The sequence below is a fragment of the Phyllobates terribilis genome, unplaced genomic scaffold (assembly GCF_046119375.1).
Source record: "Phyllobates terribilis strain yellow unplaced genomic scaffold, ASM4611937v1 Scaffold_9__5_contigs__length_417890890, whole genome shotgun sequence".
Classification (NCBI taxonomy): Eukaryota; Metazoa; Chordata; class Amphibia; order Anura; family Dendrobatidae; genus Phyllobates; species Phyllobates terribilis.
The window spans coordinates 86,245,865-86,272,022 of record NW_027362769.1 but is presented as its reverse complement, the minus strand read 5'-3'; the positions used below and the strand labels follow the sequence as shown (position 1 = coordinate 86,272,022).

The 26,158-nt window shown below is 45.0% G+C and overlaps 1 protein-coding gene across 3 annotated transcripts in view; it reads right to left on the bottom strand.

The window, feature by feature from the left end:
• Positions 1–26,158, bottom strand: part of DRC11 (dynein regulatory complex subunit 11) — a 330,184-nt gene that overhangs the window by 249,988 nt on the left and 54,038 nt on the right. For 2 of the 3 annotated variants that reach the window (XM_073646703.1, XM_073646702.1), the window contains exons 2-3: positions 14,610–14,937; positions 3,269–3,388 (exon numbers count right to left, since the gene is read on the bottom strand). In XM_073646703.1, the coding sequence (XP_073502804.1) occupies positions 3,269–3,388; positions 14,610–14,937 (448 nt within the window). The remainder of the gene's footprint in view (positions 1–3,268; positions 3,389–14,609; positions 14,938–26,158) is intronic. The other variant, XM_073646704.1, reaches the window with a different exon arrangement.

The window sequence follows — 26,158 nt, the reverse complement described above, 5'->3', positions numbered from 1 at the left end:
TTCCTACTAAGAGGAAGGTTCTTTTGGGTCGGCATGAGAGGAGCAGTAGAAAAGTGGTGCAGAGACTGTGGCCCTTGTCACCTGAGGAGGAAGGACCGCACCAGCCAGAAGACACCCTTGAGGCCCATCGTCACCACGCAGCCTCTTGAGCTGGTAGCTCTGGACCACGTCAAATTGGCTCCAAGCCGGTCCGGATACATCTACGCCCTGACAATCGTGGACCACTATTCCCGTTTTCTAGTGGTGGTCCCGGTAAAAGACTTGACAGCCCAAACAGCGGCCCGAGCCTTCCAGCAATACTTCTGCCGTCCACACGGGTATCAGGAACAGGTCCTGACAGACCAGGGTCCAGCGTTTGAAGCTGAAATCTTCCAGGAGTTCTGCCACCTCTATGGCTGTAAGAAGATTCGTACAACGCCTTACCACCCCCAAACCAACGGGATGTGTGAGAAGATGAACAATATAGTCATTGATCTCCTGAAGACGTTGCCCCTGGAGGAACGCAGCCTGTGGCCAGAAAAACTGCCGGACCTGATAGACATGTACAACAATATCCCGGTGAATGCTACAAACTGCACCCCGGCTTACCTGATGCGAGCTAGACCGGGTAAGCTGCCCGTAGACCTGGAGATGGGAGTCCTAATACCTGAGGACACCTCCCCGGATGCGGACTGGGATACGGAAAGGCAACTGCAGTACAAGAAGGTACAGGAGAGTGTGGAGAAGAGCCTGGCCCAGGTGAGAGAGAAGCAAGAAAGACTCTTCAATCAACACGCCCCTGCTGGTCCCCTAGAACCTGGTGAGCAAGTCCTAAAGCGAAAAAGAAGGCTACATAAGTTGGACGACCAGTGGGAAAGGGAACCCTACACCGTACTGCAGTCTGACCACGACAACCCAAAGGTGTGCGTAATCACCAAGGACGGAGGAGAAACCACTAGTGTCGTCTCCAGAGACCACCTCAAAAGGTGCCCCGAGCAACTCCGTAGTGCAGAAGAGGATCAGAGTGACCTTGAACCCGCAGAGGACAAGGAAGAAATGATCAGCACCGTTCTCAGAGAGTTCCCTCAGTCCTGGACTCGCATAAATGATGCTATAGTGGTACCCGTCCTGCATTTCCTGCAACCGGCACAGCAACAACCAACACCAGAGCCGGAAGGTGAAGAGGAGCAAGCGGTTCCAGAGGCAGAAGAGCCTGTTCCAGCAGCCCAGGAGAGTCAACCCTCTGCTGACAGTGAGCCTGCCATGCCTGCGGTAAGCCAGAGAACCCGCAGACAGCTGCCTGCCTTACCTGTACACCCCGCTAGTAGCTGTACCCCTAACGCTAGTGGGAAAAGCAGAGTCAGTCCACCACCAGACAGTGGGTTAAGGAGGTCAACCAGGAGCACAAAGGGACAGATACCCGCTCGCTGGAGAATATAGAGTGCACTAAGATTGTAAATAACCCTGTTGCCAAATGTTAAAATGTTTGCCAAGTTACATGCATGTTCGGTAATTCTGTGTTTCAGTCTCTTGCAGCAACCGTAAGGACTCACAGGTTATGGACTTTTTATAACCGGGACCTTGTATGGACTGCGTTCGGAGCTTAACCCAGGAATGAACTAAGACTGTGAAGGACTTGGGGTAGGACAGACCCCCACCTGGTTAAGGCTCTCTGTTGTTTTGGTGATATGGACACCCGGTCACAGACCACACTGTGACCTAAAGAACTCAATTTGTGCGTCGTTTGTCTATTAATGTTTTATTGTCATGTATATTATCCTTGTTTATTGTTTAGTCCCGGAGTACTAAACTTCACTAGGGGGGAATGTGTCACCCTACCTGGATGCCACAAGTGTAATTAAAGCTGTGCCTGAGAGCAAGGGGGAGGTTCTCTGGCCAGGGGAACATTAGCATGCAATGCCTCCTGTCTCAGGCCAGTAGGGGGAGCAGGCTGCCCCTATAAAAGCTGGTACTGGGGACAGGGTTGGAGAGAACTGGAAAGCCTGTCTCAGCTTTGAGACGTGTCCCAGAGTGGAGCAGGGACAGACAGTTGATTGCACCTAAGAGGAAGTGTGGCAGTAGGAGAGAGCCACCAGCCAGAGACATGAGGCGAAGAGAGCCTGTCTTGGCAGAGAAAAGACTTCATTTTACCAGACTTTGGTGTCTGAGGCTGGAAGGATTCCACCTCCCCCAGCAGAGAACCAGTCTGAAAGGGACTATACATTCCTTGGCCTAAGAAGCCTGGAGGCCCTGCCACAACCGAAGGGACCAGTAAAGCCGTACAAGGCTGGGAGCAGAAAGGAACCCACGTCGCAGGCCATACAGGCGAGAAAGCACGGAAAGCTCGGAAACGTGGGCTGTTATCCTATCAGGAGGAGATAGTCAGAAGGAGCGCAGAAAGCACGGTAGGCCTACACCCTCACCCTGACCAGGGCCAATTTCCCCGTTGCTCTCAGACATCCAGGTCCCCTCCTAGCTGGGACTGTTTATGGGTCAGTTTACCTGTTTCAGTAAAGACCCTGGACTGCAACCTGTTGTCTGTGTGCTCCTTGCTCCTCCAGCACTATCATCACTGGGACTCTCACTACCATCACTCCCACCATCCACTATACTGCCCTGGGGCCGCACTCTTCCCGTGGGGAGTCACACTACCATAGCTGCACACCTCATCAGCCCCAGCGGTCTGCAAGCAGCGGCGGTTCCTAATAACCGCAATCCACGGGTGGCGTAGTCGGACATAATCAATAACACATAACGGACTACCACTGGCCTGACCACCCTGAGCCACGGAACCGGGTTGCCACTACTACTCCCATCGTTTCCCTAATTGCCCGGATCCGAGTGCCCCACGGCCCAGGGGGCGAGTCAGCTTCATACTGTTTGGGGGGCACTTTTGTTGGCATCATACTTTATGGGGGCAATGAAGGAGGAATCTACGACTTCAGAAGGAGGTAAATTACTATGTAAAGGCTGGAAAGTTAGGAGAGCTGCTCTTTTGTGACACAGACAAATATTTATTTTTTGTAGGGGGGGGGCCCAATTAGAGCTTCTGCTATGGGGCCCCATGACTTCTATGTACGCCCCTGCTTTCCGTCCCCACTGTAGAGCTGCATAAGAGCTATCTCCAAGTTGGTTGTTTATATGCTAATCTTCTGCTTCCAGAATAGATCAGCTGTGTATCTCAGGCTTTTCATTTTTGCACACTAACTTTTATTGAATTGCAGTGAAGCACTAATATTTTGTCATATTTTAGACATTTGTTATACCCTTGGTATTCAGACAAGCTTACCACTTCTGTGTCTTTGGCTCCATTGCGCTCCAGTATCTGGGAAAGTATCCGTTCACGATCCTTCAGTACTTTAATTTTTTCCTTGATGAAATATTTTGGAATTGGAATTTCCAAACTTTCCTGGAAAAAAAAATGCACTGTTAATCCTTAACATTTGTCCTCCTTGCAGGACCCCACCGATCAGCAGAAGGTTTAGGTGCACTCACTAGAGTGCTACAGCTACTTTACTGAAGTTCCCGTCACAGCACAGTACAGTACTGTGCAAAAGCTTTAGGTAGGTGTGCGAAATTGCTGCAAAGTAAGAATTCTTTAACAAAGACGTGTTAATAGTTTATTTTTATCAATTAATGAAATGCAAACACCAAACAATGGACAACAATGTAGAAAGTAGATGCAGTGGTTGGCCAAGAAAAGTTAGTGCAGCAGACGAAAGACACATCATGCTTACTTTCCTTCAAAATAAGATGTCCAGCAGTGGTATCAGCTCAGAAGTGGCAGCACCCAGTGGGATCCAATTATACCTATATTGAAGAAGTCTGGCCAGAAGTGGTCTTCATTGAAAAATTGCAGCAATAAAAGGCCATAACTTCAACATGGAAACAAGGCCAAGCAGCTCAACTATGCACGAAACATAGGAACTGGTGTGCAGAAAAATGGCAGCAGATGCTCTGGAATAATGAATTAAAATTTTAATTATTTGCCTGTATCAAACTAGACTGTCCTCGGTGGCTTTTAAAGTAGATTTTTCTCTGAAATGCCTCTGAAATGGTCGAAATCATACAGCTAGTGTCAGATACATGCTGCCCGTGGGCAGTCTAATACGTCTGAGTGTCCTCTTCCAGTATGTGTACACTCCCAAAAATTATGCATTTCAGAGCTCACATTCGCTCATCCAACACCATTACAGTCTATGGCCCCTTCGGCGCATATGTCCGGATCCTGTTTTGCGGGGGGTTTGGACATACAGTGCCTACAAGTAGTATTCAACCCCCTGCAGATTTAGCTGAATGACACATGCGGAATTAACTTGGCATTGTGACATTTGTACTGTAGATCAGCCTGGAAGTGGGAAATGCACTGCAGCAAATTTTTTTTTTTTTTTTTAAACGTAAAAAGTTAATTCAGAGTGTCATTTATTATTCAACCGCTCAAACCACAAGAATTCTGTTTGGTCCCCCTAAAGTATTAAGAAGTAGTTCAGGCACCAAGAATAATGAGCTTCACATGTGTGGATTAAAGATCTCTTTTGCCAGCCTTTTCTGACTATTTAAGACCCTCCCCAAACTTGTGAACAGCACTCAGACATGGTCAACATGGGAAAGACAAAGGAGCATTCCAAGGCCATCAGAGACAAGATCGTGGAGGGTCACAAGGCTAGCAAGGGGTACAAAACCCTTTCCAAGGAGTTGGGCCTACCTGTCTCCACTGTTGGGAGCATCATCCGTAAGTGGAAGGCTTATGGAACTACTGTTAGCCTTCCACGGCCTGGACAGCCTTTGAAAGTGTCCTCCCGTGCCGAGGCCAGGCTTGTCCGAAGAGTCAAGGCTAACCCAAGGACAACAAGGAAGGAGCTCTGGGAAGATCTCATGGCAGTGGGGACATTGGTTTCAGTCAATACCATAAGTAACGTACTCCACCGCAATGGTCTCCGTTCCAGACGAGCCTGTATGGTACCTTTACTTTCAAAGCGTCATGTCAAGGCTCGTCTACTGTTTGCTCATGATCACTTGGAGGACTCTGAGACAGACTGGTTCAAGGTTCTATGGTCTGATGAGACCAAGATCGAGATCTTTGGTGCCAACCACACACGTGACGTTTGGAGACTGGATGGCACTGCATACGACCCCAAGAATACCATCCCTACAGTCAAGCATGGTGGTGGCAGCATCATGCTGTGGGGCTGTTTCTCAGCCAAGGGGCCTGGCCATCTGGTCCGCATCCATGGGAAGATGGATAGCACGGCCTACCTGGAGATTTTGGCCAAGAACCTCCGCTCCTCCATCAAGGATCTTAAGATGGGTCGTAATTTCATCTTCCAACAAGACAACGACCCAAAGCACACAGCCAAGAAAACCAAGGCCTGGTTCAAGAGGGAAAAAGTCAAGGTGTTGGAGTGGCCTAGTCAGTCTCCTGACCTTAACCCAATTGAAAACTTGTGGAAGGAGCTCAAGAATAAAGTCCACATGAGACACCCAAAGAACCTAGATAACTTGGAGAAGATCTGCATGGAGGAGTGGGCCAAGATAACTCCACAGACCTGTGCCGGCCTGATCAGGTCTTATAAAAGACGATTATTAGCTGTAATTGCAAACAAGGGTTATTCCACAAAATATTAAACATAGGGGTTGTATAATAATTGACCCACACTTTTATGTTTAAAATTTAATAAAATTCAACTGAGCAACATAACTTTTTGGTTTGTAAGATTTATGCTTCTGTTCATAAAACCTACTCTCGTTTGCAGTTTGAAGGCTCTAACTTATTTGCATCTTATCAAACCAGCTAAATCTGCAGGGGGTTGAATACTACTTGTAGGCACTGTATGCCCTGACGGGACCAGAGAACTTGTTGCCGAATGCAATGTAAAAGCACCCTAAGTCCTCGTTCAGACATCCGTGTGTCACATACATGTTCTATCCATGTTTCTCCAGGATAAAACATGTACCAATTATAGTCCAATGTTCAATTTTTTTCTTGCAAACTGAGTATACTGTAAAAAAATCACTGCAACTTGTTCGTTTTTGATCTGCGTCACAGATCAAAATTACCCATTCAAGTCTATTGGTCCATGAAAATCACAGACAGCACACGGATGTTGTCAGTGTGCCATCCGAGTGCTGCTTATGACTAACATTGCAATGGATGGGAGAAGCTTTGCCGTGTATTTTCAGCAGTGAGAAATCACTGATGAAACACTGATGGTAAATACAGACACATTGACCAAACACTGATAAAAATCTGATCCCAAACACTGATGCAAAATGGTCCAAAGTTTTAGCATATGAGAAAAATTCTGGATGTCTAAATGAGCCATTAATGAGAGAATTCTGGAGTAATTTGAGCCCAAAAACTTCCATGTCTTGTACTATCTTTAGGAAGTGTTTTAGATTCTTTCTGCGCCTTTTCCGGCAAGTGGAGTGTAGCTTTGCTACAAAAGTGTGCAGTTTGTTGGAAAAGGGCCATTGCCTAATTTTAGTGCAAATTGTTGACACAAAGTAAGCAAACTAAAAGGTGGTGTTCACTTAGGCCTTACTTAGTGATTTTTCTGCCACGTAAAACACGGAAACATTTTTATCAGTGTTTTGGATCAGATTTTCAGCAGTGTTTGCTCCGTGAGACAGTATTACCAACAATATTTCATCAGTGATTTTTTTCATGGCAAAAAAAAAAGAAAAATTGCAAATCTTCTCCAACCCATTACAATGTTAATCATGGACAGCACACAGATTGCACACAGATGGTATCTGTGTGCTGTCAAAGGTTTTTCACAGACCCATAGACCCATAGCATTTGATCCATGACTGAGATCAATGAACATATCTTCATGATGTTTTTGCAGTCACATGGTCTGCAAAAAAACATGGACATGTGAACATCCCAACAGAATATAATGGGAAGGTGTTGGGTTCATGAAAATCACAGATAGAACACGTATGTGAAAAACGGATGTCTGAATGAGGCCTTAGTCTAGACAGTTTTAAAATACACTAGATTAAGCAACTGCATGAACCACTATAATAAATCTGGTGCATCTTAAAACTGTCTGGTCGAAACTTGCACTGCCTAAGAATTAGACAGTACTGATAAATGTGCCCCATTGTCTATATTAAAGGGGTTTAACTCATTAATGCACTTGGGTCAGGCACCTAAAATGTATTTTCTAACTATCTATCTTTACACCCTAACCACTTTTTAAATTTGCTTTACTACACAATTCCATACACTTCCCTACCTACCTCTGGAACAGAATGTCACAGGGGCAGCGCTGCAGTTACTCACTAGTCTGTGGCATCGCTGCCCCCTCTGAAGATTTCCTAGATCCTGAGTGATGGACGCTGCGGGAGATGTGAGTGCAGCGCTGGCACTCTGCTTCTGTCTTCGCCTCTCCATAGCATCTGTGAAGAAGACGTCAGCAGGTGGCGGACATAGAAGCAGCGAGTGACACCAGCGCCGCCCTCAAATGAATCATCATCAGGGGCGGCGCTGGTGTCACTCACTGCTTCTATCTCCACCCCCTGATGACGTCTTCTTTCAGTTAGAAGCTAAGGCAGAGACAGAAGCAGAGTACCAGAACTGCACTCACATATCCTACAGCGTCCATCACTCAGGATCCAGGATATCTTCAGAGGGGACGGCGATGCAACAAACTAATAAGTAACTGCAGCTCTGCCCCTGTGACGTCCAGCAGGGGTGATGAATGCTGCGGGGAATGAATGCAGCATCAGCTTCATGTGACGTCACTTTGGGAGTTCTCCCAAAGAAACATCACAGAAAGTACAGTAAAAAACACACTTAGAGTTTAGCTAGATAGGGAGAAGTGTAAGGTGTGGCACCCCAGGGGTCTGGTTTCCACAGTAACGGCAATGTTATGTCTGAGAGCAGGTGGGAGGTCTCTTGGTCAGGAATCCTATGCATGCCACACCTCCTGCCCAGTCCTGGGAGGGGAAGAACTTCCCCTATATAAACCTGGGGCTGAGGCAGGGTTAGAGAGTGGAGAGGGAGAGTTCAGCCAGCAGGGCTGACAGGGAGCTGTGGCTCCGGCTGGGCCCAGCTCCTGGGCCATGCCAGAAGTAGAGAAGAGAAGCAGCATAGGAAGAAACAACAGGAGCTCTGTGGGAGCAGTGTTACAAAGAGTCAGGGGCTGGCAGCTGCAGAGCTCGCCCTGACTGAGAAGATTTCTTACCGGACCCGGAGTCCGAGGCTGTGGGGACTAACTCCTACCCAGCAGCAGAATCCGTCAGGCAGGGGATTTCAGGTCCTCTGGCCAAGAAACCCGAAGGCACGGTCACACGCATGGGACCAGCACCGCCGTCGTGGAGCGGAAGCTACTAGAAGGCCCCGAGTCACCGGCCATACGGGTGAGCACCACACGGTACACTCAGGGACGTGGGCTACTTATACTCGCTTCTAGCAAGGTAGCCAGAAGAGTATCGTTAGTTTGGGAGGCCTACAACTCCGCCTGGCCAGGGGAGATCCCATCTGCTCAAGGACTGACCAGGCCCCAATCGCTAGCCAGTACTCCGGGAGGGTCTATCGTTGTCACCAGTAAAGACCCTGAACTACACCATACCGTCTCTGAGTGGTTCCTGCTACCCCCATCATCCACGTCGGCTGCCCTGAGGCCATACCCCTCCCGTTGGGGGTTATACTATCACGCTGCACAATCCTACCACCGGCCTCAGCGGTCTGCCCTGCAGCAGCAGCTCCTTAGCTGTACTCAACGGGTGGCGTAGTCGTCCAACATCTACCGCTAATACAGCGCCACTTAGTCTGACTCCCTGGGCACGGACCGGATCACCGCCACGAGACTACAACCCTCAACAGATCCGGCTCCGGGTAAGCTCCCGCGTGCGCAACGCTGCGCAACACAGGCCCAGGGGCGCGTCAACTTTTGGCGTAGTCGGCAGGATTTCGTGCCCGCAACCACCGGGTACTGCGTGCCTGAAAAAGACTGTTCAAACTTACCTGTGGTGAAGATTCCCGCCATCCGGCGCCATCTTCCGCTTCCTTCCCGCCATCGGTGGAGTTTTCCCGCCATCCGGCGCTATCTTCGGCCTTCTTCCCGCCATACGTGGAGTTTTCCCGCCATTGGACGCCATCTTGGGGACGCCGCGCGGGAAGAAGAGGGGCGTGGACTCCGAAAGCGCGCGAGAACTGAAGCCCCGCCTCACGTCCGGACGTTGCGTAAGGTCCTGGAAGGAGCCCAGCAGACGCCGACGTCACAGGAGCGCGACGGAAGGTCCTCAACCCTGACGATCCACTGCGGAGCCGCGGCCTATGGAAGAGGATCATCGCAAGGTAGGCCACGGTCCACTAGGGGGGAGAAGGATGCCGGATACGGAGGAGAGCTTCACCGCTTCAACCCCCGCCAGCGCCACCGCTGTTGCGGTCATGCCTTTCACCATGCCCTATATCCCGGGGGCAGCCTGGCTACCCCAGTACTCAGGGGAGTCACATACCCTGCATGACTTTAGAGAAAAGCTGGATAGCCTCTTCCAGGTGTACCCCCTCACAGAGGAGCAAAAAGTGAGCATCCTGGTGGCCCAATTAACCGGGGCAGCCCAAAGGGAGGTAAAGTCCTGGCCACCTGGGAGGAGGACTGTCGCAGAGATACTAACCCAGCTAACCGAGGAGGAGCTGCAGTACTACCAATACGAGGAAAGCCAAGAGGACCCGGACGGGTCTGAGGACTACCCTCAGGAGGGAGCACAAAGAGGACATAGCTACTGAAGGGAAGTAGCGTGAATAAAGAGCTGTACATAGTTACCCGTTAGGGTACAAGGACTGCTGCTAATTAAAATATGGTCCCCGTTGGGATTAGTGAATTGTTCCCCGTGTGTCCCTATCCCTTACCAGGCTGAGGACTGTGAGCAGCCATCCCCTATCCCTTACCAGGCTGAGGACTGTGAGCAGCCATTCCTTATCCCCACTGGCCGAGGACTGAGAGCGGCCATATCCTGTAAATAATTATGTGTTTCTAGTAATTTATGAGAGTCTTTGGTGGATTTACCGGGAATCCTTTGTACATGGTTGGAGCGTAACCTAGGAATGGACTAAAGACTGTTAAGGACTCGGGGCAGGACAGACCCCTACCTGGTTACGTCTCCCTGTTTTGGTGAAATGGACACCTTTGTTTTCTTCAAAGACTGCACCCGGTTGCGGACACGCCGTAACCATCTTCATGTGTTTTTCTTATTGTATTATTATTGTTTATACCTTGTTATGTTTTTCTAAAAATATGTTTAGTCCCGGAGTACTAAATTTCACTAGGGGGGAATGTGGCACCCCAGGGGTCTGGTTTCCACAGTAACGGCAATGTTATGTCTGAGAGCAGGTGGGAGGTCTCTTGGTCAGGAATCCTATGCATGCCACACCTCCTGCCCAGTCCTGGGAGGGGAAGAACTTCCCCTATATAAACCTGGGGCTGAGGCAGGGTTAGAGAGTGGAGAGGGAGAGTTCAGCCAGCAGGGCTGACAGGGAGCTGTGGCTCCGGCTGGGCCCAGCTCCTGGGCCATGCCAGAAGTAGAGAAGAGAAGCAGCATAGGAAGAAACAACAGGAGCTCTGTGGGAGCAGTGTTACAAAGAGTCAGGGGCTGGCAGCTGCAGAGCTCGCCCTGACTGAGAAGATTTCTTACCGGACCCGGAGTCCGAGGCTGTGGGGACTAACTCCTACCCAGCAGCAGAATCCGTCAGGCAGGGGATTTCAGGTCCTCTGGCCAAGAAACCCGAAGGCACGGTCACACGCATGGGACCAGCACCGCCGTCGTGGAGCGGAAGCTACTAGAAGGCCCCGAGTCACCGGCCATACGGGTGAGCACCACACGGTACACTCAGGGACGTGGGCTACTTATACTCGCTTCTAGCAAGGTAGCCAGAAGAGTATCGTTAGTTTGGGAGGCCTACAACTCCGCCTGGCCAGGGGAGATCCCATCTGCTCAAGGACTGACCAGGCCCCAATCGCTAGCCAGTACTCCGGGAGGGTCTATCGTTGTCACCAGTAAAGACCCTGAACTACACCGTACCGTCTCTGAGTGGTTCCTGCTACCCCCATCATCCACGTCGGCTGCCCTGAGGCCATACCCCTCCCGTTGGGGGTTATACTATCACGCTGCACAATCCTACCACCGGCCTCAGCGGTCTGCCCTGCAGCAGCAGCTCCTTAGCTGTACTCAACGGGTGGCGTAGTCGTCCAACATCTACCGCTAATACAGCGCCACTTAGTCTGACTCCCTGGGCACGGACCGGATCACCGCCACGAGACTACAACCCTCAACAGATCCGGCTCCGGGTAAGCTCCCGCGTGCACAACGCTGCGCGACACAGGCCCAGGGGCGCGTCATAAGGTATTGTGGAATACAAGAAATTACAAAAGTGGCTACAGTGTAAGGACAGATAGTTGGAAAATACATTTTAGGTGTTGGCGCACCCTTTTAAAAATTGGCCATTATTTTAAAATCCCGGAAAACCTTGATCAATCTGTTCCTGACTACAACTGTGCAGTATAAAAATAACACACAGCGTTATCATTATTTTATTTCTAATCTTTAACAATTACATTTGATAATTACTAGTGAAATAATGCTAAACTCTACTTTTGTAATTTTGTCCACTATTATACCCAATGAGTACACTATTATAACCATCGAGTCCACTATTCTACCCAATGAATGCAGTATTATAACTATGCAGCGTTGTACTGTTGCTGCGTGATTCCATCTGTACATTTTTACTATTATATAGCCGCACCATACCTTACTAAAGCTGTTGAAAACATTAATACTGAGACACAGACATTGTTGGCATGAGATTATAACAATTTTTCCTGCCCAGTCTGGAAAAACTTCAGCCTTCACTCACTTTATTACTCCTCTGTGTGTATCCAGGTAGATTTTAATTGCCACATCTCACTGGGTCTGTTTTCCAAATGCAGATGAAAATGCATTTAAAATCCAGAACCTTTACCATGTGCATTTTAAAAGAAATCTATAGAGTACAGTGATATTCAGCTAAATACCGTTATCCTTGTGTTAATTCTTATCATAACATGAAAGGTCTCCTTTGAATAATGTAACTCTGAGGTAACCTATGGCTCTTTAGCCCGCGGAATTAAAGGGAATCTGTCAGTAGGTTTTTTCTATGAACTCTGAGAGCAGCATAATATAGGGGTAGAGACCCTGATTCCAGCAATGTGTTACGTACTAGGCTGTGTGTTATTTTATTAAAATTAGTGTTTTATCAGCAACAGATTATGCAGGCCTAGGTGTCTCGTGCCTCCTAGTCAACTGCTCTGTGTAACAGCGCCCCTACCTCTGATTGGCAGCTTTCTATCAATGTACATTGTACACGGAAAGCTGTCAATCAGTGGTGTGGGCGGGGTTATACAATTTTAAGGCTATGTGCCCACGATGCAGAAATGCTCCGGATCTTTTTCCTAAGCGTTTCTGTATCTCCCTGGCAGAAAAAAACACATGCGGATTGTACATGCGGATTCCTGCCAGGGACATGTGGAAATGAAGCGTTCTTCACTTGCATTTCCGCATGTGGATTGACAAGCGCTTTCCAAGCGATTAGCATCACTTGGAAAGTGCTTGTGACAACTTGGTCACACTATATAAATCCATGAAAACGGCATGGATTTATATAGTGTGACCTGAGAGAGTGGTTAAAAATAAAAAAATAAACTAATACTTAGCTTCCGATGGCCCCCGAGACTTGCAGCGCTCCTGTGCTGGTTGCCGTCAGATCGCGGTACTGAAAAGACCTGCCGTCACATGACTGTGACGTCAGCGCAGGTCCTTCAGTCCTGCGCGATCTGTCAGCAAGCGAAGAGAAGGAGTCCGGGGGCCGTCGGAAGGGGAATATAATCTTTATTTTTTATTTTATTCTTTTTTTTATGGGACCTGGGTGTGGAGGAGACTGTCCTCTCCTCTACACCCGGGTACCATCCGCACATTAGAACGCGCCAATTACGCAAGTACAGATGCAGTCTTGCGTAATCCATGCGTTCTAATGCAAGTCAATGGCGGCGAAAATGCAGCACTTGCGCAAAATAATTGGTAGTGCTGCATTTTTTTCCGAAATGATAATCCGCAGCGGAAATTTCCGCAGGATGTGCACAGCACATGCGGATTATCATTGGGGAACATTGCTGCCCTTCTACCATGCGTTTTTAATACGTTTCCGCAGCTGCAAAAACGCTGCGGAAGCGCATTAAAAACGCATCGTGGGCACACAGCCTAAGAGCACTTCTGGATCTGAGCCCTGCAAAAGAAGACTGTGATTATATTAAAATGACAGCATGCAGACCAGTAAGTGACACATCGCGCCACTGGATGGGCTCTGGCCGGGAGTATGTATAATGCATACATACCCTCCAGTCCTGGCTCAGAAATCGGTGAATCCCCGCAGCTCACAGTGCCTGCGCTGGGGAATTCATAAGTCTGCAGTCACATAGAGTGACTGCAGACTTATCGATCTGGACTAGACAACCCCTTTAAGAATGACATTTCCTTCCTTTGTTTCTTCCTACAGTCCATCATATTTTCCTTTCTTTTTTTCTCTTTAAGGCAGAAAGAATGTTCAAATATCAAAAATATTATTTGTATGGCAAAATAAAGTTAGATGCAAGAGATCAAGCAAATTTTAGATTCAGGTCATAGACTAGATATAATGTTTTTAAGCTAGTTTAGTGGACTTCAGTGAAATAATAACTAAAAGAACTAAGTTTAGCAGACTGGATATATAAAGCATTGATCAAGGTAAAGTATATTGGAGACAGATGGAAAGGACAAGAAAATGTCAATTAGTATATATCCTTTTTTCATAGAAAAAGTTCAGCAGAGTTGCCCCTTCTATTAATTATCCCCTTAGATTTATAGCAACATGTGTTTAGGCTTACCTAAGTAAACTGTTAACTGAATGAGGTATGAAAGGCATGGCTTTATGATAATATACAGGGAATATACGGCACATTTTAGAAAAGTATTAGTGATTCTCTATAGCGGGTATCAACTCATATTTATGTTTCCAGATATCTGGATTACTGAACAGTGGCTGTAAACTAAACAGATGTGTAGCAATAAAGAAACTTAGTTAAAGTCCTAAACTGTAAGACGTAATGGTAAGACCACTTTCACCTCAGTCTGACCTCAATGACAAAGTGTCTTGGTAAATTACTCCTTAGACCCCCTGTCAGAGCCTCTCCTGTTTTGCACTGATGAGGGGCAAACACCCCAAAACATGTGTCTGCAAATGGAGTTTCTGGTTTGGCTTCTTATTCTAAATCATGTGACAAAGCCCATTAGAAGGTCAATAATGAGTTTAAGGCCATGGCTCCACTACCAGTATTAGGTCAGTATTCGGTCAGTATTTTTTCTCAGGAGTGGGAGCCAAAACCAGGTGAGGAACAATCAGAGAAAAGGTATAATAGAAACAAGTCACCAATTCTGCATTTATCACCCACTCCTGGTTTTGTCTCTCACTCCTGAGAAAACATACTGACCGAACAGTGACCAAATACTGATAGTGGGGCTGTGGCCTTAGAATTGCTGCCTTCAAAGGTGGCTCTAGAGTTCTTGTCCTGTTCCTCTACAAAGAGCATGTTAAGTTTAGTGATACTCACTGGTCCCAGCTTCAGATCTTGCAAGATGTCATCAAAGTACTGAAACTCTGAGATCTCCAGTTCCACAAGCTCATCCTTCAGTTCTAGTATCCGTCCCATCACTCCATCTAGAACCAGCCTGATCAACCTTCTTTTTTGTGGATGTGTGATCTGATCATATGCCAATTCCAGATTACGAAAGATCTGTAGATATCGAATATATAGAGTTCCAAGCTGTTGGGCAACTGCCATGCGATCTTTCTCTGGCTTGGGAGGCACATCTGGCATCTCCTGCAGGAGCAGATGTGTCAGATCTTGTTGGGCTTCCACCCACATTTTGTTGTAGAATCTATGAAAAAATGATGTGTTATATGAATAAGAATATCCACTGATGCACAGAACAGCTAAGAATAACTACAACTTTGAAATTCATTCCAGTTTTCTACAGGATTAGGATATGAGGTTATAAATGCATTCTCTTTTATCTTAGTATTAAATGGATTGGTTCAGAGATGTAGCTACGGGGCCTGGCAGGGTTTGTGCTGGGTACTGAGGCTACCATCAAGCAACTCTGTCTTGGTATGGGCTAGGATAATAGACTTCTTTGCCCTTAGTGAAGGAATGCCTAGCTAATACTTTGAACAAATCATTAACAAAACACGATGAGATTAAAAAGGTTGTCCAAGATTTTTAAAAAGTTGCCACAGACAAAGAATGGGATAAAAAAAATATTATATATCTGGCAAAGCCCCTATTAACTAGTGTCACCGTTCTGATGACCCTGTGGGTCTTTGTGAACTGTTTTGCAGTGATTATCTGCTGACCACGCACTTGTGACTGCTGCATCCAAGAACTGCTTTAGCCAATGCTACCATCACCGCTGAGGACAGTGATTGACTGCAGCAATTTCTGCACAGTGGCACTGCAGGACAGTTCACAAAGATCAGCAGGATCACAGAAGGCGTGGCACTGGAGTGAACGTTGATTTAATAGGTGAGTATAGGTAATTTTGTTATTTTATTACATTCCCAGCTTTGCGGCTTTTTAAAAATCTTGAGTTATGGACAACCCCTTCAATGTCTATTTCTTCACTTTTCTGATCTGCAGCAATATTGAGTCTCACAATTGAATTAGTTTCCTATTTTAGGTACTAATATAACAAGAAAACTGCAAAGCATTGGTGAGTCTTCCCTTATGCAATAAAGGCAATGTACCATTTGTAGAATTGTGGATGCTATATTTGTAGGTTTAACTCATCTAAGCTTTCATTAACTGCAAGAGATATACTTTACAGCTGTTACATCGATCATAGAAAGCAAAAGACAGGATCTGACTCACTGAATTCTACAGAAGAACTTTCTGTGACGCTGAGTCACTATTCACGGACAAGACATGAGTCAGAGTAGTCAGGAGGTTTGAGGTCAGATACCAGGAGGGCTCCTAGTACACAGGGGCCAGACAAAGGTGTTGTCAAGTAACAGTCCGGGGTCAAATGCCAGGAGGGTATGTCAAGATAAGGGGATGAGATAAACAGATAGACAGGGGCTATATCCGAGGTCAGGTACTTGGGGTCAGAGAGTGTCAAGAGCAGAAGGGATAACACACATGAATAGTCATGATAAATTCTAGGTCCGGGTCTAGGTTCTAGGTCTAGGCACTGATGGTGTTTCTGGCGCAACATTCATGTACTGATGGTGATTCTGGCACTGGATTCATGAACTAATGGTGGTTCTGGTGCTGTATTCATGGACTGATGGTGGCTCTGGAGCTGCATTGATGTACTGATGGTGGTTCTAGTACCTAACTCATGTGCTGATGCTGGTTCTGATCTTGTCCACATGTAGCAATCCATAACGGACTTCATGGCTATATTAAAACTTAAAAATCCTAAAAAAGTAGAAATTTGAGATTACGAGGAGGATTTGGTCAATTTCTGTTCCAAATACTCAGTTTAAATTAGCATGCGTTCACGCTGATGTTTTTGAGCAGAAACTGATCAGAAACTCTTGAAATCCTCCTCAAAAACTTGGTTCTGGTGATGTATTCATGTAAGTACCCCTTTGAAAAAATTAGCGGGCCTTGGCATTGGTTGAGTATGGCAATGTGGCCTTTGGACCAAAAAAGGTTGTGCACCCCTGGTATAGGTCTTATATAGGTGAGCTGTGACCATGACGTAGTTTGAATGGTTGATCCTGTGTATAAAGGTGTTTTCTGTCATTGTTGTCTGGGCTGTAGTGATGAGATAACCTTTGGAAAGTATGAGCATAATATGGCCAGAGTTAAAAGTGTAAAGATTTTTAAATATAGATCATGATATAAAAAAATGAAACAAAAAAACATTGAACATGAAAACTTGCATAAAATAACAGGTAATTTTCTGATGGCATGTTCCTTTTGTCTTCAAAATTACTCTAAATGCCATGCCAAGACCTATTAAATGAATCAGATTGATCAAACACCTGCCTCAGCTCTAGTGAACTCACATATTCTGTAATGTTTAAACACCAATTTAAAGGGTTAAAAATTGGCATAAAAGCCCATGCAATCTGGGGTTTTGATCTTTTTTTTTTCACTTTTGGGCCAAAAAATGGTAAATAGTAATCTGTACAGGGTAGGCACCTTCTTCTCACAATACATCCACTTATCCCAGATGGATGAATGTAGTATTCTGTTCCTAAAGTCTGGGTATTGAGAACAATAAAGTAATATTATGGCATTGTGCTATTGAGTTCACTTGGTGAACATGGCAGCTGCAAATCTAAGAACTCAAAAGAAGGGGTGGATATAAGGGTTAGAGGTGCCAGGCGTCCTGTGCTGAGGTGGGGCTAAAAATGCATATATGTAATGGCTTCTGGTGTCACCATGGTGCCCGCTTTGTTCAAAGATAATAGTGAGGTTGGCACAAGTTCAGCTGAGAAGGTCTTTGGGCAGCTTTAATGTGCAGTCTGCTTACCCTGCCAAATTCCTACTGTATTAGTGCTGTGAGTTTGAGACTCACGTCTGTTTCACCTTAACACACCCTGGCAGATGCGGGCTCTCCATGAGCTTCTGGGTACTTCTCACCCGTGTTGGCAAGGGAAGGCACACTAGTCACTGCTTCAAGATTTACACAAGAGTTTAGTATTATGAGCGTCGCTGCTCTTCCCTTTTGCTTAACCCCTTTACCCCCGAAGGCTGTTTGCACGTTAGGGACCAGGCCAATTTTTACAATTCTGACCAGTGTCACTTTATGAGGTAATTACTCTGGAACGCTTCAACGGATCCCACTGATTCTGAGAATGTTTTTTCGTGACATATAGTATTAAACTTCATGATAGTGGTAAAATTTATTTCATATGACTGGCGTAACTTTGCAAAAAAATCGGAAATTTGGCGAACATTTTGAAAATTTCGCAATTTTCAAACTTTGAATTTTCATGCCCTTAAATCAGAGAGATATGTCACACAAAATAGTTAATAAATAACATTTCCCACATGTCTACTTTACATCAGCACAATTTTGGAACCAAAATGTTTTTTTGTTAGCATAGGAAGTTATAAGGGTTAAAAGTTGACCAGGGATTTCTCATTTTTTCAAAAAATTTACAAAACCATTGTTTTAGGGACCACATCACATTTGAAGTGACTTTGAGGGGCCTTTATGACAGAAAATACTCAAAAGTGACACTATTCTAAAAACTACACCCCTCAAGGTGCTCAAAACTAGATTCAAGAAATTCACTAACCCTTCAGGTGCTTCACAGGAATTTTTGGAATGTGGAAGAAAAAAATGAACATTTAACTTTTTTTCACAAAATTTTTACTTTAGACCCAATTTTTTTTATTTTTGCAAGGGTAACAGGATAAAATGGATCCCAAAATTCGTTGTGCAATTTCTCCTGAGTTAGCCGATACCCCATATGTGGGGGAAAACCATTGTTTGGGCGCACGGCATGGCTCGGAAAGGGAAGGAGCGCCATTTGACTTTTTGAATGTAAAATTTGCTTGAATAATTAGTGGATACCATATCGCATTTAGGGAGCCCCTGATGTGCCTAAACAGTGGAAACCCACCACAAGTGACACCATTTTGTAAACTAGAGCCCTCAGGGAACTTATCTAGATGTGTGGTGAGCACCTTGAACCCCCAAGTGCTTCACAGAAGTTTATAACATGGAGCCGTGAAAATAAAAAAATCCAATTTTTCCCACAAAAATGTTTTCTTAGACCCAAGTTTTTTTTTATTTTCAAAAGGGTAACAGGAGAAAATGGACCCCAAAACGTGTTGTGCAATTTCTCCTGAGAATGCAGATACCCCATATGTGGGGGAAAACTATTGTTTGGGCGCACGTCAGGGCTCAGAAAGGAAGGAGAGACATTTTGGAACGCAGACTTTGATGGAATGGTCTGCGGGTGTCATATCGAATTTGGAGAGCCCTTGATGTGCCTAAACAGTGGAAACCCACCACAAGTGACACCATTTTGTAAACTAGAGCCCTCAGGGAACTTATCTAGATGTGTGGTGAGCACCTTGAACCCCCAAGTGCTTCACAGAAGTTTATAACATGGAGCCGTGAAAATAAAAAAATCCAATTTTTCCCACAAAAATGTTTTCTTAGACCCAAGTTTTTTTTTATTTTCAAAAGGGTAACAGGAGAAAATGGACCACAAAACGTGTTGTGCAATTTCTCCTGAGAATGCAGATACCCCATATGTGGGGGAAAACTATTGTTTGGGCGCACGTCAGGGCTCAGAAAGGAAGGAGAGACATTTTGGAACGCAGACTTTGATGGAATGGTCTGCGGGTGTCATATCGAATTTGGAGAGCCCTTGATGTGCCTAAACAGTGGAAACCCACCACAAGTGACACCATTTTGTAAACTAGAGCCCTCAGGGAACTTATCTAGATGTGTGGTGAGCACTTTGAACCCCCAAGTGCTTCACAGAAGTTTATAACATGGAGCCGTGAAAATAAAAAAATCCAATTTTTCCCACAAAAATGTTTTCTTAGACCCAAGTTTTTTTTTATTTTCAAAAGGGTAACAGGAGAAAATGGACCCCAAAACGTGTTGTGCAATTTCTCCTGAGAATGCAGATACCCCATATGTGGGGGAAAACTATTGTTTGGGCGCACGTCAGGGCTCAGAAAGGAAGGAGAGACATTTTGGAACGCAGACTTTGATAGAATGGTCTGCGGGTGTCATATCGAATTTGAAGAGCCCTTGATGTGCCTAAACAGTGGAAACCCCCCACAAGTGACCCCATTTTGGAAACTAGACCCCTCAAGGAATTTAGATGTGTGGTGAGCATCTTGAACCCACAAGTGTTTCCCACAAAAATGTTGTTTTAGCCCCCAATATTTTAATTTTCACAAGGATAGCAGGAGAAAATGGACACCAAAATTTGTTGTGCAATTTCTCCTGAGTATGCCGATACCCCATACGTGGTCGAAAACTACTTTTGAGGCACAGTGCAAAGCTCAGAAGGGAAGAAGCGCCATATTGGAGTTCATATTTTGCTGGGCTGGTTTGACGGTGCCATGTCACATTGGCAGAGCTGCTAAGGTGCCAGAACAGCAGAACCCCCCATAAAGAGACCCCATTTTACAAACTACACCTCTCAATGAATTCATCTAGGGGTGCAGTGAGCATGTCGACACTAAATGTGCTTCACAGAATTTTACACCATTGGGCGGTGAAGAAAGAATAATTACATTTTTACCACCAAAGTTTTGTTTTAGCCCCAGATTTTACATTTTCACACTGGGAAATGGGTAAAAATGGCACCAAAATTTGTCACACAATTTTTGCTGAATGTAGAAATACCCCATATTTGTCTGTACAGTACTGCTTAGCCACATGGCGAGACTCAAGAGGGATGGAGCGCTATTTGCCTCCTGGAGCGCAGATTTTCCTAGAATAGTATGCAGACTCCATATACAGAGATTCTAAGTGCTAGAAGAGGAGAATCCCCCCTTAAGTGATCTCATTTTGGAAATTATACCCCTTTAAGAATTTATCTACAGGTGTGGTGAGGATTTTAACTACATGGGTGTTTTACAGAAACAAGCATCAGTGGATGTTGCTGAGTGAAAACTGCAAACCACCGTTGTAGCGACCAGTACGTTGTGCCCAGCTCGTGCTTCTGAAGACATGCACACCTAAATTAGGAAGCCTCTCATCGCTACAGAAATGAAAAACATGTGGACACTAACTGCGGTTTAGGCACACTGTGGAGCTCAAAAGGGAGGTGGGCATTTGTATTTGGGAGCACAGAATTTGCTGAATTTCTTTTGGGGGGCAAGGGCCATTTTGCTTTTCCAGAGCCTTTGAGCTACTAGTAAAGTGGAAGCCCCCTATATTTCCGTTAACAGATGACAGACCTGAGCGGGGACTTGCTGTTTTTGTGGATTGAGTCAAACCTTTTATTGTAATCCACAATGCAAAATGTTCCCACTTATCCTGTGCTCTACGCTGAGCACTGATATCGGGGATTCCATTTAAATCTCCGAGTGACATAATTCAGATGAACCCCCAAGGGATCCATTCGCTATAATGAGGAAACAGAGTTACTCTGGACTCCATCTGGCCTCAGTTTGGCGATGTCCTTTTTTTCATAGGTTCACAAAACTGTGGTCGACGGCACTTTTATGCACGCCTAATAAAGAGACGGACACCGTGGCATCACAGGCCAAACGGCGTCAATGGTATCTCCATCTGCCTCATTACAGGGAATCTTCCGCCGGGGGTTCCATCTGAATCACGTATTTCAGAGATTTTACACGGAAACCCCAGTGTAAGTGCTCAGCGCAGAGCGCAGGATAAATGTAAGCTGAGCCATACTGCGATCTTTGGGTGGCAGAATGAACCAATCAGCAGCAGGGGAAGAATTGTTTTTATTTATTTTTTACGCTGTTTCTCGTGCAGTATAAGTAATTAGATGACTAGATGGCTTTATTCTTCGGGTCGGTGCGATTACAGCGGTGCCAGATTTATATCGGGGTTTTTATGCTTGGCTGCTGTCACATACTAAAATGCTTTTTTTTGCAAAACTATTTTTTTGCATCGCCATATTTTGAGAGCTATAATTTTTTCATATTTCGGCAGACAGTCATGTAAGGGCTTGTTTTTTGCGGTACAAATTGATGTTTTTATTGATACCATTTTCGGGCACATGACTGTTGAATAAATACTTCTTTCTGTATTATTTTTCTCTATCGAGGACTTCGTAAAGTATCAATATCAAGATTTTCTTATAAAAAATGTATTGATTTATTCTTGGATTGTCCATTAAAAAGAATCAGATTGCAGCAGGTACATACAATAATTAGATAGTTACAGAGTGATTGTCCATTTGTCCATAATTAGCTTAATTGTTGAGATTCACCCATCTTTCCCTTGGATCCAGCACGTGTATCCAGATAAAGAACGTGTTTCCTGGGCCTACGTCAGCTGCTGGTTTACACACGGATCCTCATCCTGTGTTTTGTGGAATGGGAAGCCACCCCCCTTTCTCTAGCATGGGCTTTTATAGCCCGGTCATATGGCACCTGTTCTTCTAATTATGGTGCTGAACCAAAAATACACAAACAGCGCATGTCAGCTAGAAACGATGGCTGATGCAATCTTATCAGAACTCAGAATTAAGAATAAAATGAATATCCATATTTAACAATAATTAAGAGTAAAATTAATATATGTAATTAATATTTAACAGTGACATATTTTGATTGCTTTCTATTTTGAATTTTGGGAGGCTGAATAAACAAAAACTAACAATTCAGGAATTGTTTTTTTTTTAATTCCATTCCACGTATGGTAAAATTCATAAGGCAGCTTTATTCTTCAGGTCAGTACGATTACAGCGATACTACATTTATATCGTTTTTTTATGTTTTGGCGCTTTTACACAATAAAAACTATTTTATATAAAAAATATTTTTTTTGTATCGCTTTATTCTGAGAGCTATAATTTTTTTATTTTTCAGCTGATGGAGCTGTATCATGGCTTGTTTTTTTCGGGAAAAGATGACATTTTCAGCAGTACCATTTTTATTCACATTTGTCTTTTTGATTACGTTTTATTCCACGTTTTGTTCGGCAGTATGATGATAAAGCACCATTTTTTGCTTAGTTTTTTTTACCGTATTCACTAATGGGGTGAACTAGTTTTATAGGTCAGGTCGTTCTGGACGTGGAGATATCAAATATGTGTACTTTTATTGTTCATTTTTTTCATAATAATATTTATTTATGGGTACAAAATATTTGTATTTTTTTGTATTGTTTTTTTTTTTTTAATATTTTTACAATTTTTTTCACTTTCTTTCACTTTGTCCCACCATGGGACTTTCGTTTTTTGCATGCTGATTGCTTGTATAGCATAGGGATGCAGGAGCATCCCTATGCTATGCGGGCTGTCAGCGCTGCACTGCAAACAAGCATGTTAGATCATACACTGCGCATGATCTAACTAACTTTCTGGTGCCTGGTGACCCGGATGTTGTCATGATGACATTGGGTCACCATGGCAACGATCAGGATCCCGCAAAGACTTCACAGGGTCTCCAATCCAAGGTTAGAGGGACTTTCTCTCCTCTACCTGCTTCCGAAATGCTGCGATCTACTTCGATCAGTGGAGTTCAGAGTGGTTTAACAAGACGCTTTTAATGCCCCTCGGAAGAGACGTAGTGGTCCCAGTAGCTTAACAAGACGGTTTAAATGCCCCTCAGAAGAGACGTGGAGGTCGCAGTAGCTTAACAAGACGGTTTTAATGCCCCTAGAAAAAGTGGTGGAGGTCACAGTAGCTTAACAAGATGGTTTTAATGCCCCTTGGAAGAGACATGGAGGTCCCAGTAGCTTAACAAGATGCTTTTAATACCCCTCGGAAGAGACGTGGAGACGTGGAGATCGCAGTAGCTTAACAAGATGGTTTTAATGCCCCTTGGAAAAGTGGTAGAGGTCACAGTAGCTTAACAAGACGGTTTGAATGCCCCTTGGAAAAGTGGTGGAGGTCACAGTAGCTTAACAAGACGGTTTTAATGCCCCTTACAAGAGCCATACAGTACAGCATATTACAAACATTATTCCCATTATTGGGGAGTGGGTCTCCCATAGTCTTTGCTTATGCCTTCCAAGCAAAAGCTGCCAAAAATTAGGACGGAGAAACTTGTAATGCCCCTTACAAGAGCCATGCAGTACAGCATATTACAAACATTATTCCCATTATTGGGGAGCGGGTCTCCCATAGTCTTTGCTTATGCCTTCCAAGCAAAAGCTGCCAAAAATTAGGAGGAAATGCAATGCCCGTTCGAAGAGTCGTGGAGGTTAGAGTTAATTAAAAACAACATTTCAATGCCCCTTGGAAGAGCAGTGGAGTTCAGAGTGGTTTAACAAGACGCTTTTAATGCCCCTCGGAAGAGACGTAGTGGTCCCAGTAGCTTAACAAGACGGTTTAAATGCCCCTCAGAAGAGACGTGGAGGTCGCAGTAGCTTAACAAGACGGTTTTAATGCCCCTTACAAGAGCCATACAGTACAGCATCTTAAAAATATTATTCCCATTATTGGGGAGTGGGTTTCCCACAGTCTTTGCTTATGCCTTCCAAGCAAAAGCTGCCAAAAATAAGGACGGAGGAACTTTCAATAATGGCAACACGGACCACGGTCACCCTGGTGGTATAGTTGTGGTGGAGGCTGAGGATAAGGAGAAGAACATAAAACAGCCGAAATGAGGAAGCGTATACCCATGTGTGATCTGGCCAATTATTTCAAAGAAAAAATTGACCATATCCGACAGGAAATTTTCTCCCAATCCCCAAATGTTATGCATGCTCTCCCCCGCCACATTGTAGCTTGCTCACTTTCTGACTTCGAACCAGTCACGGCAGATGAAGTGATCAGGCTCCTTGCATCTTCTCGCCCTACCACCTGCACCAGTGACCCTATTCCCTCACATCTCCTTCAGTCCCTTGCTCCAGCTGTCGCCACTCACCTAACTAAAATTTTCAACCTTTCCCTCTCATCTGGTATCTTTCCCTCTTCTTTTAAACACGTCAGCATACAACCATTACTTAAAAAACCATCCCTTGACCAGAACTGCACGGCCAACTACAGACCTGTTTCCAATCTTCCCTTTATCTCTAAACTCCTGGAATGCCTGGTCCACTCCCGTCTCATTCGCTATCTCTCAGACAACTCTCTTCTTGACCCTTTACAATCTGGTTTCCGCTCTTTACATTCTACTGAAACTGCCCTCACTAAAGTCTCTAATGATTTACTAACAGATAAATCTAATGGTCACTAATCCCTGCTGATTCTCCTGGATCTCTCTGCAGCATTCGACACTGTGGATTATCAGCTCCTCCTCACTATGCTCCGCACTATTGGCCTCAAGGACACTGTTCTCTCCTGGTTCTCCTCCTATCTCTCTGACCGCTCCTTCTCTGTGTCTTTTGCCGGCTCCTCCTCCTCCCTACTTCCCCTTACTGTCGGGGTTCCTCAAGGATCAGTCCTAGGCCCCCTTCTTTTCTCCTTATACACCGCTCCTATTGGACAAACAATCAGCAGATTCGGTTTTCAGTACCATCTCTATGCTGATGACACCCAATTATACACCTCTGCTCCGGACATCACCCCTGCATTACTACAAAAGACCAGTGATTGTCTTTCTGCTGTGTCTAACATTATGTCCTCCTTGTACCTAAAACTGAATCTGTCAAAAACTGAACTACTCGTCTTTCCTCCCTCCAGTAACCTAGCTGTGCCCGATATTGCCATTTCCATTTGTGGCTCAAAAATTACTGCCCAGCAACAAGCCCACTGTCTTGGGGTCATTATTGATTCAGATCTTTCTTTCACTCCTCACATCAAATCACTCGCTCGTTCATGTCATCTACACCTCAAAAACATCTCAAGAAACAGGACTTTTCTCACCTTTGACTCGGCAAAAACTCTTACTGTAGCTCTTATTCATTCTCGTCTTGACTATTGCAACGCTCTACTAATCGGTCTCCCTCTTACTAAACTCTCCCCTCTCCAATCCGTCCTTAACGCAGCAGCCAGGATCATATTCCTCGCCAATCGCTACACCGATGCCTCTTCCCTGTGCCAGTCATTGCATTGGTTGCCCATCCAATATAGAATTCAATTTAAACTTATCACGCTTACCCACAAAGCGCTCCATGCTTCAGTACCCCCCTACATCTCCTCTCTTGTCTCAGTCTACCACCCTACACGTGCCCTCCGTTCTGCAAATGACTTAAAACTAAAATCCTCCATAATCCGAACTTCCCACTCCCGTCTCCAAGATTTTTTGCGTGCTGCGCCAATTCTTTGGAATGCACTACCCAGGACAGTTCGATTAATTCCCAATACCCACAGTTTCAAGCGAGCCCTAAAAACACATTTCTTTAGACTGGCGTATCGCCTAAACACACTCTGTCCATCCCAGTTTTCCCCCATATTAAAATCTTCTTCAACTTCATGTTCATACCAACCATGCACTTAATAGCCTCTGTCAAGACTGTACACATACTGGCTGGCGACCAGTCCATGTATTATTATTTATCCTATTTAGTATATCAAGGCTGCATT